Source organism: Colius striatus, chromosome 15 (genome assembly GCF_028858725.1).
Source record: "Colius striatus isolate bColStr4 chromosome 15, bColStr4.1.hap1, whole genome shotgun sequence".
Lineage (NCBI taxonomy): Eukaryota > Metazoa > Chordata > Aves > Coliiformes > Coliidae > Colius > Colius striatus.
This window is the reverse complement of record NC_084773.1, coordinates 6,438,711-6,455,505: the sequence shown is the minus strand read 5'-3', so window position 1 is coordinate 6,455,505 and position 16,795 is coordinate 6,438,711. Positions and strand designations below refer to the sequence as shown.

At 40.4% G+C, this 16,795-nt stretch overlaps 1 protein-coding gene across 4 annotated transcripts; it reads right to left on the bottom strand.

Moving 5' to 3' along the window:
• Window positions 1–391: 391 nt before the first annotated feature.
• On the bottom strand, window positions 392–15,638 carry NEK4 (NIMA related kinase 4). Of its 4 annotated transcripts, XM_062008469.1 has the most exons (15): window positions 15,371–15,638; window positions 11,881–12,147; window positions 10,716–10,913; window positions 9,755–9,862; window positions 9,037–9,191; window positions 8,333–8,411; window positions 7,017–7,070; window positions 6,656–6,802; window positions 5,660–5,800; window positions 5,293–5,359; window positions 4,841–4,947; window positions 3,897–3,979; window positions 3,129–3,334; window positions 2,071–2,204; window positions 392–1,376 (listed from the first exon to the last, which is right to left on the bottom strand). In XM_062008469.1, the coding sequence occupies exons 1-15, from the start codon at window positions 15,461–15,463 to the stop codon at window positions 1,284–1,286; spliced, it is 1,932 nt and encodes a 643-aa protein (XP_061864453.1). In that variant the 5' UTR covers window positions 15,464–15,638; the 3' UTR covers window positions 392–1,283. The 4 variants fall into 4 exon arrangements, with proteins under 4 accessions (XP_061864453.1, XP_061864454.1, XP_061864456.1 ...); XM_062008470.1 differs by lacking the exon at window positions 10,716–10,913; XM_062008472.1 differs by lacking the exons at window positions 10,716–10,913; window positions 11,881–12,147.
• Between the last annotated feature and the right edge of the window lie 1,157 nt (window positions 15,639–16,795).

The window sequence follows — 16,795 nt, the reverse complement described above, 5'->3', positions numbered from 1 at the left end:
CAGTGAATCAAATCAAGAATAGTTAGGGTGCTGCCATAGCCTAAAAGATAACATAGAGCTGGGCTTCTACTAAAATATGTGTGTGTGTAAAACAAGCTGTCAGTAGTGTCGGGTTATAACCACTGCTGTGAGACAGCACATACCCCACAGTTCTGAAGAATACTGAGACCTGGAAACTGTTCTAGGATAGGTGATTGCAGAGTGGCATTGTTTAAGTTAAATCTGCCTGGGTAGAGAAAGAAACATCTTGACACTGCGTAACACAATAGCTCTCGAGATCTTGTAATTTGAGCATCTATTACCTGAGAGGCAGTGGGACCCGGAGGCTTGATTCTCCCTCATAGGTGCTGGAGGTTACAATATTGAAGGTAGAGGCAGGGAAAGAGACAGGTTGTGCATTTAAAGTTTTATTTTACAAATATAATTCAACTTCTTTATCCTTTAAAAATGAGACTTTTTTGTTTTTTCTGTAGTGACAATACCTGACAATACCTGGGCAGGGGTAGCAACACAATCTAGATGCAAAAGTAGGGAAGAACTAAAGACATCTATTTCTCTTAGTCAATCCTGGTCGTGAGCACTTTGATTCCTAAAAGGAATCAATATGTTTAAGGCAAAAGGACTTCTCTAGCTGGAACCATAGTAATAGTGCATGTGTGCATGTTCCTTCTAACGTTCTCAGACTTATTTTAGCCAGTTACCAAATAGTTGACACCACCTTGGTGATTGCTTTAGCAATAAAACACAAAAGCAAAGGCTCTTGCTTGAAAGCAATACAGCCACCCCCTTCAGCACTTGAATTTGGCAACTTAAGAGAGTCCAGAGGCTCTGAAATTTCTTGCTCTGATTTTTTTTTTCCCCCCTGAATTCTCTCTGCTGAATGTTCACAACTATTTGATGCAATAGCTTATAGCTTATCACACCATCACCTTGGTATAGGTTTTGTAACTGTAGTAGGTGACCATACCAAGCAGAATTTGCCATAGCAAATGGTAAACAAAGTATCTACTTTTTGACATTCCTTATACAAAACTTGGTATTTGTCCCTGTTTGTAACTATAAAAAAGCAACTTGAAAAAGTTTCATTCAGAGAACAAAAACTAAACCAGTTTCTATTCTGAGGAAGTGAGAGCCTGGTTCACATTTTAACATGAAATATATTACTACAAACTAGTGGTTTTTTGCAAGCTCACCTCCTTATTCCAGAATAGGTTTTGTAAGCTGGTCCAGTCTATCAAATGAGCTGTAAAACAGTCCTGTTCTCTAAGGAAAGGAGGTTCTGGTCAGAACTTCACATTTTCTTCAAGGAATTTCAGGTGCCGCGCCTTTGCGCTGTAACTTCCATACTTGTCTCCCATATGCTCCCGCAACTGCGCCTATTTAGAACACACAACCACCCTCAAAAATCTGACATTGAAAAAACAGGAGCTACAAAAACATCCCCCCCAAAAAAAACCCACACAGAACAACTGAAAGCAGCGTGTGAAGTTTGACAACATAGATGGAAAAAAAAAAAAAATAGAGGAGTGTTTGTTGTCCAAAGGCAAGAAAACTCTACATCCCACCTGACAATTTCAAGTGTAGATCAGATCTTCACAGGTTATACTTACTCATGCATTCTTTCATTTATAACCAAGTTTTGAAGCAAATAAGGTGAAAGAACTGCTCAGTCACCTCATTTAGGAATAGGCATTAAACTGTTTCTCACTTTGGACGTAGGGGGCACGAGGCCAGTAATGTGAAGGCAAAAAAATATGGGTCAAAAGAAAAACAGGAGAACAATCCTTTGCGCCTTCCACCAACTCAGGGACTATGGTACAGCTCTGAAGCTCCTGTGCTTTCTGCATTTGTGGCTGAACATGGTATCCATTCAGAATCAAAACTTTTTCAGATGGGAAATCTGAATAGTTAGGCCCTGGCCTGCCAATGACTGCTTTTCTAGAATCAAGGTTTGCACTACTGTATCAACATACAAAACGAAAAGGGGGAAAGCAGGGGAAATAAAGACCCTGCTCATTTACATCCAAGTTTATACAAGAATTAAACAGTTTTATTATCAGAGACATTCACCTCTCTTTTCAATTCATCATCTTCTTCCATGATGCTGTACACCTTCTCAAGAAGTTTCACTCCCAATCCTTGCACCACATCAGATCTCAGGATTTCGACCATTCTCCTAATCTTATCAGGAAATGAGAGTGTATCTATTAAAAAAAATATTTTAAATTAAAAAACAATATATACAACAATACTCACTTTCAGTACAGTCAATTTCCATACCCTGTGCAGAAGAAGAACATGGGATGACCACAAGTATTACCACAGAGTTCCAGCTGAGTGTTTGCATGAACTGTTCATCTGAACTGGCCAGAACCATCAGCAAACACAGTGAACCAGCAGCATTCAGATGAGAACTCTCAAGACATTGGCCAATACAAAGTCAGACCCAGTTTGCATAATTTGTTCCCTGTAACTTCATTTCAGGTGGTTCCTGTATGTTAAATTACTAATACTGTTTGAAAAGTATCTAGTACTGCACCACCACACAAACATTTGAATAATTCAATCACTTATACTTACAGCAAGTGCAAGAAATGTTTAATCTCTGTAAAACAGTGATGGCATCATTTTTGCCACCTGCCTGTTTGTCTGCACAGCCTTTCAATATTTTGCTCCTTAAGCTGCCAACAAGACAGAGTAATTTATTAGGGGAAGCCTCCATTAGGAACTGAACTGCGAACACCAGCTTGCTCTTTTAAATCACAGAAATCACCAGTACTCCTTGCATAGGATGGGTCACCTCTTGAAAATAAAATAGCTAATCTATAGTTTCAGCTTAGAAATGCAGTAGATCTGTTACCCCAAATGGTAGTAAAGAAAAAGCTGGGGGATCTCACAATACAATACTTAGGAGTAAGGAAAGGCGCTTATAAAAGCCCAGCCCACTGAAATACACTCCTTCAATAGTCTGTCAAACAAAGTTATTTTAAAAGATGTTTAGTTCTGTAAGCTTTGTTGACACTTTAGAAGAAACAAGAGTGGACTGTCTTCTGTTGCTCACAAGCAGGTTTTCTTTGGTGGTTAGCAGTTGAGAACCATTCATTTAAAGCAGTAACAGAGCAACAGACCTGAAGAAATCTCTTCGAATTTCAGATCCTCTGATTCATCAGCTGATTTTCCATGCAGAATCAAAGTGTCTCGATATTTTCTATGAAGTTTAAACTCTGGGGCTTGAGTGGAGGTTACACAGTATTCAGAGTTGTCCTCAGAGTCCATTTTTAGTGTCCGTGTCATCAGCTGCACCAAGTCACTCATTTCATTCACATTGCTTTTTCTAGTAGAGGAGAAATAAGACCTAATTCAGTCACCCTTCATAATGCAACTTCCACTTTGCATTCAGTGGACTCTCCAGAAGTTTACTGAGGTCCTGCTAAGTATTCCATGTTAAATTACTTCTTGTGGTGCAGCTTTCTCAACAGCAACCTGAGCACGTTAGCTATCTGACAAAGGCTCAGAGTCCATTCACCTGCTGACAACTCACAATCCTATTGGCTGCTGCTGCCCGTGGAACTGCTCATATGGGCAGGCAACAAACACAGACTTCAAGAAGTTGCTTACTCTGACAAAATCAGAAATAAATTCAGCCTCACTCACAGTGGAAAGGAAGCACACTGGCAGCTTACAGTGCATCCTGACAGTATCCATCCCTTGATGTTCCTGCTAAGCCAGAGTTGACTAAAACCCAGAGCCACACGATCACATGTCCCAGAAGGGTCAGCATGGAAAGTTTAAAGTTACAGAGACAAAACAATTAACTGGAGTTTGTTTTCTTTCTACAGCAGATCTTTCCCTCCCACTTTTTTTCCCCACTCTCCAGCATGAAACAAAATACTTGCCTCTCCTTAGAATCACTATCAGACTTCTCTGTAGAGCTTGTGGAAGAGCTTAAGTCGTTATCAGAGAGGCAATGGGTTTCTCTCTAAGAGAAGACAGAACAAATGACAAAAATACAAATAGCTGAAAGGAATTTATCAAAATGGCATGGATTACTGTTCTTACATGGAAGAACCACTTTCAACAAGCATATTTTTACAGTCTCAGGTTAATAATATTTAAAAGGCATAACCTTCAGCTTTAAGAACAAGCTACTGCATAGGATATTATGAAATGCTTACGTGACAAAGGTAACCTCAGCCATGCAGTTTTAACCACTATAAATGCTTCCCCAATCAAGTCGTGTATTTCTGGGAAACTACAGGCCGGTCAGCCTCACTTCCATCCCTGGAAAAGCAAGGGAGGTTCTTCTCTCCCTCTCTACTGTTAAAGGCACATCTGGAGTACTGCACTGCTCCTCAGTTCAAGAGTGATAGAGAATTTCTGGAGAGGGACAGGTGGAAGGCTACCAAGATGATGAGGGGACTGGAACATCTCTCTGACAAGGAAAGGCTGCTGGACCTGGGGCTGTTTAGCCTGGAGAAGGCGGAGAAGATACCTTATTAATGATTATAAATACCTAAAGGGCAGGTGTCAAGAGGATGGGGCCAGTCTTTGCTCTGTAGTGCCCAGTAACAGGACAAGGGATAACGGGCACAAGCTGGAACACAGGAAGTTCCCACTTGAACATGAGGAAAAACTTCTTTGTGGTGAGGGAGCTGCCCAGGGAGGGTGTGGAGTCTCCTCTGGAGGTTTTCAAAACCCACCTGGACACGTTCCTGTGTGAACTGATTGATGTGAACCTGCTCTAGCAGGGGGGTTGGACTAGAGGATTTCTAGAGGTCCCTTTCAACCTGTGAAATTATGCTGCACTTAAACATTTCAAAAGAAGATGACCCCAGTTTACCTGAGAAATACTGGGAGCTGATGAAGACTGAGCAACTTCAATGTGATTTTCCATATGTGAATTTGCTCCAACTACTTCACTGTCTGACGTTCGTCTTGCTGGCACCACTGGAAGGATGACGTTTGTATAAATTTACAACTTAGCTGCACTTATTCTGAATTAGTTTCATGCTCATGCAAGAAATGAAGGTAGGTATTCTGCTAAGAGTAAACACTGAAGCTTCTATCTGAAAGCTGTATATTCTGCACTCCATGTACGTTTCAAAAACAAGTTATCACTTTGAAACACAACTGAATACAACAGCAAAAGCATACAGACATTGGTTAACAACTCTCATTTAACAAAGAACTAGACCTCAAGTGCATCTTTCTGAGGACGGCAGTGAAGAACAGACAACAAGTTATTAGCCTACTTCAAGACACAAAATGGCAGCATACAAGCATAAAAATTACCAGCAGAAAGCATCTTCTCCCGAGCCTGTTTTAGCCTCCTTCGTTCTCTTGCTGACAAGGGCTGCCCCTTGAAAAGAAGATATTTTGAGAGTAATTAGCAACTATCATAATGTCTTTTGTTATCACCTACAAAGCAAAAAATCCTTTTAAACTGACAAGGAAAACAGCTATTAGAGTAGACTTTCTGATCATCTAACAAATGCTTAAGTCTTTATTACAAAATCTTGCACTGACCAGGTGCTAGACAGGCTGACAGTAGGTAGGAAACTACTATATATTTGTTTACCCATTGTGCATACACTCAAAGAACTAACCTCTCCCAAGGAACAAGAGACAAAAATAAGCTGCCACAGTATTCAGCACTAACCTTTGAAATGTCAACTGGACTGGTCTTGGTGCTATGGACAGATTCAGAGGCTTCAGCATTATGCTGCTCGGCACATCTCAGTGTGGTCGTCGTGTCCACGTCAGAAGGAAGAGATAAAGGCTGAGGAGCAACTGTGCTCAACTTGAAAGAGAAGTCAGCAAGAATTTATACCTTTTTGATTAAAAGCTAAAGTACTCTACAATCTAAAAGACATTCTTGCACAGTAAGCCTGGATGACAAAGGTTATAGTAGGGTCCAAAATCTTTTTACATTTCCTAACTTTACCCATTCCTCTCCACACCTCTGCTTGCACCCACTTCCCTTCTCTCCATCCCTACATCTTGCAACCCTCTTCCCAGCCTCTCTTTAAGCCAATGCCTTTGCAACAACTGCCCCCACTCTCAACTAGCAAAACCCAAGAGAAAAACAGGATATTGCTCACCAATCAACCCTCTTTTCTATCCTTGTATAGCCAGTACCTTCCCTCAAACAAATCCCTCTGCTCATGTGGAAGAATTAACAGGAGCCCTATCTTCTGTGTGTGCCAAGGTCTTCCAAGATTTTGCACTCATAAGCTCAAGGCAGCCATTACACTTGTCCAGTCTAAAGGACTAGGAGTAATCTACCACCTTCCACTAGTAGCCTTATCCACAAGTCAAAAAGGTACTGCTATACATTTTGCTGTCACAAACACTGACAAGTCCTGATGGAAATTGCTAGGAAAGACTGTACCCCAGCAAAAGCAAAGCCCATAATCATGTGGCACACACACGTCACACCTGCGAGGGTTATTGAGAGTTTCAAAGATTTACTCAGAGTGTTTCTAAAGGACACTTTGAGTGTTCTGCATTCTGTTATCAAACATCATGTACAGATGCACATGAAACAAACTCCATTAAAACCCCCACCCTTTTATAAAGAAAATTGTTTTCATTTTGAAAGGGTAAAAAAAATGCAGGAGTCTTAACAGAAAGGGGAGAAACATTTTTTTAGTACCTGCATCTTCTCTGAAGAAACTTCTGCCAGCTCTGTTTTCTTCTGTTGATGCTGCGAGAGAGAAGGTTCACTGACAGAACTAAGAGGCTGCAAGTGGGAGGTGACTTTTTCCTGAGCACCCACTGAAGCTCCAGGACAGACCTCATCCTAGTAAGTACAAATTGTTTTTTTTAATGTAGATACGCCATTTGCAGATTTACACATACACACCTTTTAAGAAAATCAACACAGGCCACTTTACTATTTGGACTGAATCCACCTTAACATATCTAAGTCACAACAACAACAAACTCTTCCTGGATAGAGAGTAAAAATAACTGCTATACCAGCATTTGTTAAGCTACTACAGGAGGACACTTACTTGGACTGCAACAGGAACAAATGGTGCTAGCAGCTTCTCAGTAGAATCCAAGTTCTACAATAGATAATGATTTCTCATTAGAAGAGTGTGTACAAAAATCTCATTGTAGACCAAAATGCAATGAGAAAACAGTCATCACCTATTAGCTCCCCTTCCAAACCAGGACCAACTTGAGATTAGCCAGGCCTATTTAGAACATAGAACAAAGATGTTACAGAACTATTATTAACATCTTTCTTCTCAGATGGAAGAGAAAACTGTTGTTCCCTGTAAAAACAGAATTTCACAAAACCACAGAATGAGTAAGGGCTGGAAGGGACCTTGAAAGCTCACTCAGTGCAACCCCCCTGCCAGAGCAGGGGCACCTAGAGTAGGTCACACAGGGACTCATCCAGATGAGTTTTAATGTCTCCAGAAAAGGAGACTCCACAACCCATCTGGGCAGCCCCTTCCAGTGCTCCCTCACCTCAACAGTGAAGAAATTTTTCCCTTGTTTCTTTGGAACCTCTGCGTTCCAGCTTGTACCTGTTGCCCCTTGTCCTATCATTGGACATCACAGAGAACAGCCTGACTCCCATCACCTAGACACAAGCTTAAAACTACTTGACAGTGTTGCCTTTGCACATCTGAAGCCAAGGCTGCTAACTCCTTAAGTCTCTCAATAATTTCATTAGCAGTGCCCTACTTGCACAGAAAAACATGTGCAGCAGCCCTCTAAATTTTAAGAGCCAATCATGAGTTAAATCTGCTTGAAATAGACTTTGAAATAAAGATAAATGCATTTCCAGGTCAGTTTCCTTCAGTACTGAAAGCTTAAACCCAGAACAGCAGACTCATTACAGAAAATAGAACAAAAGCACGAGATTAACCATTACAAAAGACTTGTTTGAACTACTGGAAAGAATTCCAACAATAATTTTTTGCTTTTATCTATAATCACTTCTTTTTTCCAGTCAAAACCCTATATTTAAAAATTATTACCACCTGTCATCAGATCTTTGACAAAACATTTGACCTCAAAATACTCCATCAATAATTAACATAGTAACCCACAAATGAAAAAGTGGATGCTGTTTAGTTAACATCTTACAGTCAAGACACTGCAACTAGCTGCTGTTTATTTACTTCTGCTTTTGCCTAAACACAATTCTTTCCTTAATGGGAGTATTTTACACATTGCTAGGAATCAGATCCGTGTTCTCACAAACACTCAAGGCACTTCTTATAAAACTGATTTCTTTTTTCTCTAGCAAAAGCAAGATGGGGTTGGATTGGTTTGGGTTGTTTTGAAAGGAAAAAAAAAATCTCACTCTCACCACTTTGTGTGTCCTGGCTCGCTCAGGGGCATGGTTTGATTTAGAATTCACTTTTCTCTTGTGACTTTTGGCTTCTTTCCTGTAAAGAAAATAAAAGTTGCTCATTCAATCACCCTCTGCAAGACTTTTAAGACACTTCTCCAGATTACACTAATTTTAAAAATGCACTTCACTACACAGCTTAGACACAGAGAGTATGAGACACTGGGCTTTTCCAACAGACTGTGCACAACATGCAAACTTTCATCTTAGAAGGAGCTCACAAACACCATTCAGACTCTGCCAGCAACGTGCACTTGTTCTGCATTGCGCCAAGATCACTCCTATCTGGAAGCAGTAAAATAAATAATGACTAACACTTGATAAAAATAATTACATCAGTAAATATTCAAAGGGAACTTGGTATTCCAACTCTCAGGTGATAAATGGCCCTGAAGAACCATGTGGAAAGATGTGTATTTTCTGTCACATCCTTGAAAATACTAACTAACTCTCTGAATAAGCTGTGTAACCTCAGCCATTGCACAGGTGTATCCTGCATTTTCAGAAACAAAACCAGTTTGCATTCGAACTCCCACGTCCACATGCTTTGTAATTGCACAGACCTTGTTTCATCCTGCTGCAAAAAATAGTAACAGTTGTAAAACAAAGACCAAAGTAACATGAATATTTTGCACAGAATCACTCAAATGAAAATATCTTACGCCTTTAGGGCTTCCAAAAATGAAGATATTTGGTGCTTAATATACGGATGTCGCAATATCGTTTTCATACTTGGTCTTTCCTCGGGTTTTTTACTGAGCATAGTTCGTACTATTTCTACCAACTGTGGGCTGTAATCCTTTGGCATGGGTGGCAACTGCAGAAGGAAATGCATGCTTAATCATTATTTGTCAGCAGGGGCTATTGCTAGATTATTTATGCATGACAGTTACAATCCATTACGTACTTGGCATAAAAAGTAGTCCCATTGCTTATATGCTGAAAGTTACCATATGCTTAACATCAAACAGAATAAAAATTGCCCAAGTGCTTTGTCTGAGAACTGTTGGCCATTTTTTATTAATATCAGCAGTTAAGGTGCTCTGAAGAAGCTTAAAAAATTTACATAAATTTTAATTTATTTAATTTTTTGCACAACGCTTAATCCAGGAGCAAATTAAGAAAATAAACCACAGCAGAACTTTGAAAATTAATTAATGTACTAGTTACACAAAAGGGTAACATGATCTACAAATGAGTAACTCCCTGGGTCTGATATTACATCAGACACTATAATGAAATAATATTTACAAAATATATGATGATGCAAGTAACGTGCAAAACATTTTTAACTCTATGCAGTATTTCTGATTGGAAAAGATTAATCTCAAGTTCTAGGCACAAAATCCAAGTATAGGTAAAAAATTTGGAAGGGTTTACCTTTCCTTTGACAATTTGGTAAGCCAAAGAGTTCATGTCTTTAGCATTAAAGGCATGTTTCAGTGTAGCCATCTCATAAACGCAGCAGCCTAATGCCCAAACATCTGACTGAAAAAAAAGAGGAAGAAAAATGTTTGGGAACTTACTATTAATTGTAGAAGTTCTGTCTCCAGATTTAGTCACCTGCTTTCAAGAGGCCTTTAATAACAGTAAACTAATTAAGACCAAACTCCATTGTAAACTTTGGCTTCAGTCTCACCCTTTTAATTTTGATCTACTGAACTTTTTTTTTTCCAAATATCATCATATTTCTCTGACAAGAAGTGTGGAAAGTTGATGTTTTATAGGGAGTTTTTGTTTGTTTTCTTTTTAAGTACAACATGACTCTAAGTGGCAAATGAAAATCACTTGCTTTTTCATTGGAAGAACAGCTTCCCTCAGCCCTTGCTCATTGTAGACACTTATATTTATGGTGTGTAGGGTTTGCAGCAAGAGCATATTTGCTTAATTTTGTTATATTTTAAATCCACAGCAACATTGCTTATTTCTGTACTTAAAATTTTCTTTGTTTAAAGCTGCTGTTACATCTAATACAGATTTTTGGGTATAAAGCTTTCTATCTGTTACAGAATAAATTTAGGAAATGCAGCTAACATAGCCTGATAGTGCTATTTACATTGGCTTGCTGTGACAGGTAGAGGCAGCCTGCTGAACACCTTGGCTGTGATAACTTATCACATGCTATGAATTCTCATTTATTGCAGCAAATAGTTCCAGAAATAAAGGTTCCTGGAAATCTCTCCCCTATTTTTTTGCTTGGTCTTTGGGGACAGTAAAGAGAGTTGGAAGCAATAGGAAATGAAAGGCAACAGATAAGAATGTAATGTTCTCAGATAAAATAATTTGCCTAAAGAAATAGAAACAACACTTGCATAACAACACTTGCACGAACATACTCTACCTTGTAGTTGTAGGGTTTGTTAGAAAAGAGCTCAGGGCTCATGTAGTATGGTGTGCCTATGACAGTACTTGCCATGTCATACTGGTTTTCCAACACTCTGGCTATTCCCAGGTCACCCACTTTGATTATATTTGCTTGTGTCAGAAAAACATTCTGAGTTTTAAGATCTCTGTGCAGAATGTGCTTCCCATGTAAATACTAGGGGAAAAAAAACCCAAATATACATAGAGTTAAGTAACTTCTAATTGGTTCTTCTACACTGAAAAGTAAAATCACAATACACAAGTCAAAGAGGTGTAATACAAACACAGAAAAGACACAGAGATCACTATCAGAGATCACTATGTGACTGATACAGACACAAAACTTAGCACTGTATTAGCAAAGTCTCCCTCTGTGGCTCTAACAAGCCAGCAGAAAAGAGGAAATAAAAACGCAAAGTTAAGACTCAGACCTTAACTCACTTTCTGCTACCTTCACTCCATAACAATCATTTATTAGCTTTAAAATTTCAGTGGAAAAAATAACGTCAACTTTGTGTAAACAGAGAAGAAACTTAGTCTTACAAAAAATAAGAAGAGGCAGTGTTGTAGACTTGCATGTGTCTGATCACAACAGGCAACTTTAAGACAGCATTTTCTGTCAAATTGCTTATTTCTTTCTTAGTGTTAACATTTATATCTGGTCTTTACTACTATAATTGTCTTTAAACTTTGATAACCTCCAACAGAGACAAGGTTTAACAGAAATGATGAACTAGTACTCTAAATTTACCATTAAGAAAAAAACACCAGCAAATCCACAGAGCAAAAAATGCTTCTGAAATAATCTGCCTTTTCTTTTTTAAGCTAGGTTTTGCAAGTTTAACGTAAATCTTGAAACCAAAGAAACATGTAAGACTAGAATTGCAAACACCCTAGAGGTTACCACTGTCTGCTGTGACACAGAGGTAGACAGACAACATGATAGCCATCTCTTACCTAAAACAGTGAATTTGACTGCTGTAATCTGGGAACATTTTTAAGGTACTAATAACCATTGTATTTAGATGCCAACCCAGCCAAACTGGAATTCAAAGTCTGCAGCCCAACCCTGGGATTTTTAAATGCAGAAAGAGAGAAATTAAATTTCCACCTGAAAGCGAGACAGTTATACTTTATCTTACCTGCAGTGCCATGGCAATCTGGATAAACCACTCCACCACCTGCTTCTCAGGCAGAAGTTCGCCCTTCCGCTCTTGAAGTTTTTGATACAGATCTCCTCCCTCACAGAAGCCCATAACAATATATAAGAGGCCATCTTCCCCCTGCCAGGATTCTCTGTAGGCAACTATGTTCGGGTGTTTCAACTGGGATAACAACTGTGCCTCTTGTTCTGCTGCTTTCCTCACTCGGCTGGAAGCATATCTAAGGTTTAACTTTTTGATGACATACTGTAAAAGAAATTGCGAGGTATATCATGAAAGATGAAAGTAACAATGCAGAAGCCCCAGGAGATTATCCACATCTGAAGGAAACACAGTATTTGACACCTCCACACATTATTCTATATAGAGACTGCCATTTGTCTAGCAGTTATACATAATTTCTACCATTATGCTGTAAAAATGGAACAGGTGTGGCTATTCTATTCATCTACCAGAATAAAACTCTGCACAGGAACTTTGTGGTGGTTTATTTCCTTTTGACTAATGTTCACATTTATCTTTTTTTCTCTACTGTCATTTTATATGTGTCTATTACGAATCTTTTAAGCCTGAAAGAGCTGTTTGTGCATCACAGTTACTCTCAGAATAAGCCATTTCCAAACTAACTTCAAAAATATAGTAACACTAAGGAAAAATGCAAAACATGACAATGGATGTCTGGGATGACAGTCATCTGGCTATACTTATTTTGCTCTTCTCTGCTAGAAAACCAAACCCAGCTCCTTTCAATTAAGGTAAAGTGGGATTTTGCCTTCACTTTTTCAGAAAAAAACCATATGATCTTTATAAAAAGTATCAGAAACTCAAGAAATAACATATCACAACTCCAGTGAACATAAAACATACTTTTAAAGGCTAACAAAGTTGCTAAAAATCTCAGTTTCAAGGCTTAGATTACAAATTTCCCATTGTCATATTCACAATGAATGTACAAATATTCATTTCTGAATGCACAAAGGAATGCTGCTGAGCTTTTCAGGCTTGCTCATTCTTTTCTTACACTTGTACCTGGCAGAAGATCCCCAAGGCAGAACAGACAGCAAAGCATGGGACAATAGGAAAAAAGCCTCTGTCAGAAAAAGAAATGTAGTAAATAGAGGTGCAGTTGGAGGACTAAGGTCAGTAAGGGACACACTGAAAAAAAACAATTCCTCAAAAAACTAAGAATGAACTACTACAGGGAAATAGAGACTCTTGGTTATACTGAAAGAGCCAAAAGGTCTTATGCTCATTCCTAAATTTATTTTATTCTATGTTAAGATTAATTTAGAAATTTTTAAAACTACAGAGGAAAGCTGTTGTTTACTGTCATAACATGCACTATGTCAAATGGATCTTAGGAATTTCAGGTTTTAACAAAAAAAAAAACAAACCCTCAAACTGAATCTGAAGATGAGACAATAAAATCCATAGCACGCATTCATCACACGCAGCACCAACACTGAGGTCACACCTGGCCCCTTTCCTGACAGAAATTCTGTGGTAATCACATTTAGGGCATCAGCTTTCCACAGAACAATCATGCCATAGTATACATCTGACTCCACCTGAGAGCTTCTAAACTGAAACATCCAAAATAAATTGGACTTACTGCATTTCAGTGTCCTTGGCAATTGTTTGGGTATCTATGTCCCAGGCTGCCCCTATTAATTTAGTCCAGCACACTTATTTACCATTCAGGAAGACTGTCCCTATTTTGTGCTCCTATATGATTTTGTGTTTCAGAAGTCTGCTGGATATTAGACAATTCTTATAACCTGTGCAAAGCTCTCAAAAGGAATATAATGAAACTGTGGACAGCACTACCCAAGTTTAAAATAAAACAGAAGTGTTGTAACTACTGTATTCCACGTGACACATCAACTACAACTGTATCTTTGGGCATGGAAACCAAAGTGTTTTAGCTTTATATCAGCATCTGTTTTCACACAATATACCACCAAAATGCAAAAAGCATGCATGTAGCAAGATGCATTCTACTGCAACACACTTCCAACTTATTTGTATCCAAATCATCTATTAATTGGATTTTTTTGTTTTGTTTTAAACATTTGGAGGCAACTGACGTTCTCCACAAAAAAAAACCCAGCATCCAGTTAAGAGCAGATACACTTAAATGAAATGCAATGTCTTTCACTGAACACGAAGCACTCTGTCAAAGCCACAACAAAAAAATCCCGTTCATGCTGCTACAGAAGAAAGTTTATAAAAGTTGGCAAAAGATAAGACGCAGCAAAATGCATCAAATATTTAAAATAACATAAGGAAGCCAGGCTCTTGCCAATTTTAATGACCAGCAGCATGACAAAGAAGTGAAATCCAAGGATGTGTATACAGTTGAAAGTAACCTCAATACACTGTTTACTTTTAGGGCAACGAAGTTAGCAACTCTTTTTGGACATTGGACTATGTACTGCGGTGACTGGCCTAGAGGGAACAAGTGCTGCCATCGCTGCTACCCAGCCCATGGGTGCTAGGGATTCAGCCTCCTCGCTGCCTTCATCCAGAAAGGACGCACCCTCTGATCACAAATGCTTCACCCACTATCTCTAGTCAAATCCTGGGCATAAAGCTCATGCTCAATGTTTCTGCGGTGCTGCTCTGTGGAGGTTCTCCATCCCCATTTCTTTATTCTGCTGCATTTTCTATCAATCATGCCTGTTTTGGCCAGGCAAGATGATTATTTGAAATTTCCAACAAAAAGGCGAAGAACACTTGAACTCTGGCATAACCAAAACTTTGCAGGTTCTGCCACAGTCGAGAGAGCAAACACAAAGCCCATCTTCCTCCAGCAAAGTTAATGCCAGCAAAAGCCAAGGCTGGAAGCTCTTTTTTCCATCCTTGTTATCACTTTTATCCCCACCATGTGTGTACGTCTCAATGAGACTATACAGTTACGAGCTGAGTGCAACCTTTTCTGCCTCACACTAGAAACAGCAGGCTGTACTTTCCTGACACCCCAAGGGCTATCAAAGCCAAACTTTACTCTGTAAAGCAAGACATTATAGTTTTGGGGTTGTTTTCTTCTTTTTAAAAAAGCAGCTTTAGTTAAATGAAATTTTTAAAAGAGGATTTTAGGTGCTTGGTGGGGAGTTTTTTGAGGTTAAAAGAGGGAGACAAAGGAGAAAACTGTTCCCCGCATCTTTAGTAAAAGTTTCCATAGACATGGCAGGAAAACAAGAATACCCGGGCAGGCAAGCCCAGCTCACGGGGCTGCAGCAGCACTGGCACCAGGTCACGGCACAGCTGCATCCCCACACCAGGCCGCAGCCCGGGTCGTGCCGGGATGGCGTCAAGGGCCGCATGCTGCGGCCTGGACGGCAGTCGCCCCCCCGCAACCAGGCCACAGCCGCTGTACTCCTCTAGAGGAGGCCACGGCCATTTCCCGCACGCTAAGCCACGGCCCCCGCCGCAGCCGAGCCTCCTCCCACGACCAACCCCTCGCTACCTGCTGGTTGTCCTGCTGGTGCCGCACCAGGTTCACCTCCCCGTAGCTGCCCTTCCCCACAACTCGGAGGATGCAGTAGGCAGACAGCGACATCCTTCCGCCGTCCGACCACGGCTCCCGTCAAGGCCCGAACCCCCGAGACCCGCCTGTCCGGTACCGCGGCCGCCGTTGCCGTGGAGATCCCTGCGTCGCCCCCTTATAGGCCGCAGCGGCTCCATGGTGTCAGCGCCTCGCGGCGCTCAGGCGGCCATTTTGGAAGCGGGTACGGCGGCCATGTTAAGAGTGGGCAGGGAGGCTGAGGGCGGTGTGAGGCAAACGGCGACGCAGACTTGCCTTCTTGTTAAGGCTCGAAAAACGAAGCTGTTTCTTCAAAAAGAGAGTCTGAAGAAGATCCTTGGCGTGTTGCTACATCAGACCAGCCCCGGGGAGGGCGGGGGACAGAATGACAGCGCTATGGGCAGCTGTACCACCTGCCCCCACAGCACCAAGTGTGCCCGGGGGTGAGGGCAATGGAGAGGCCTGGCAGAGCACGGCTGCCCTGCAGAGCTATCCTGTCACCTTTGGATGGGGCTGAGAACTGGTTTTAAAAACACACTGGTTTAAAAGGAGCTCCTGATCCTGTCCTCCTGTGTCCCTCACACCGCTGTGCACCTCACAAAGCTGGCTGCTGAACAAAATACCCTGAATGCTGGAAACCTGAGTTTTAACTCGCAGCCCACAAAGTTTATGTTTCATGGAATGGAGGAGCTGAAACGGGTTAAAAAGATTAAGAGAGAATTAACACTGTAAAGATAATAAATAAGAAAAATCACACAGCAGCAGCAGACTGAATGGGTATTGATTGCACAAGATGCAAGACCCTGAGAGCTTGGACCCGGCTTTCAGCCGTGAAGATGAATGGGAAGGCCTGTAATACAAAGTCTCTGGACTAGTCAGAACACATGGAAAATAATGTCACCTAAATTGTGTACCTGAGTGATAGGCAAGATCACAAAAGGTAATTTTGGAAGAGGAACAGAAATGGGTTTAGGAAACTGCAAGCTCTTACTGCAGCAATAAATCTGATCCAGGGACAACTTTTAGAAGATCTCGGAGAGATGGTGGGTTTTTTTGGAAAGAGGTGAGTCTGGAAGAGAGATCAGTCTCAGTTGTCTGTACAGAAACAGCTGTTGAATGTCATGGAATCATAGAATGGTAGGGATTGGAAGGGACCTTTAGAGATCAGCTAGTCCAACTCCCAATTTCTGCTTGGAGATACTACCTAGAAGAGACATTGCTAAAATAGTCTGTAAATTCTGCAATAAGATTCTGCAGATTGTGCTAAATCAAAATTCAGTATTTGATTTTTCCCAAATGCCTAATGTTTAATCCCACTTTTCACACTGGGTTATTTATTAACACTCAGTAAACAAAGTGTTATATGTT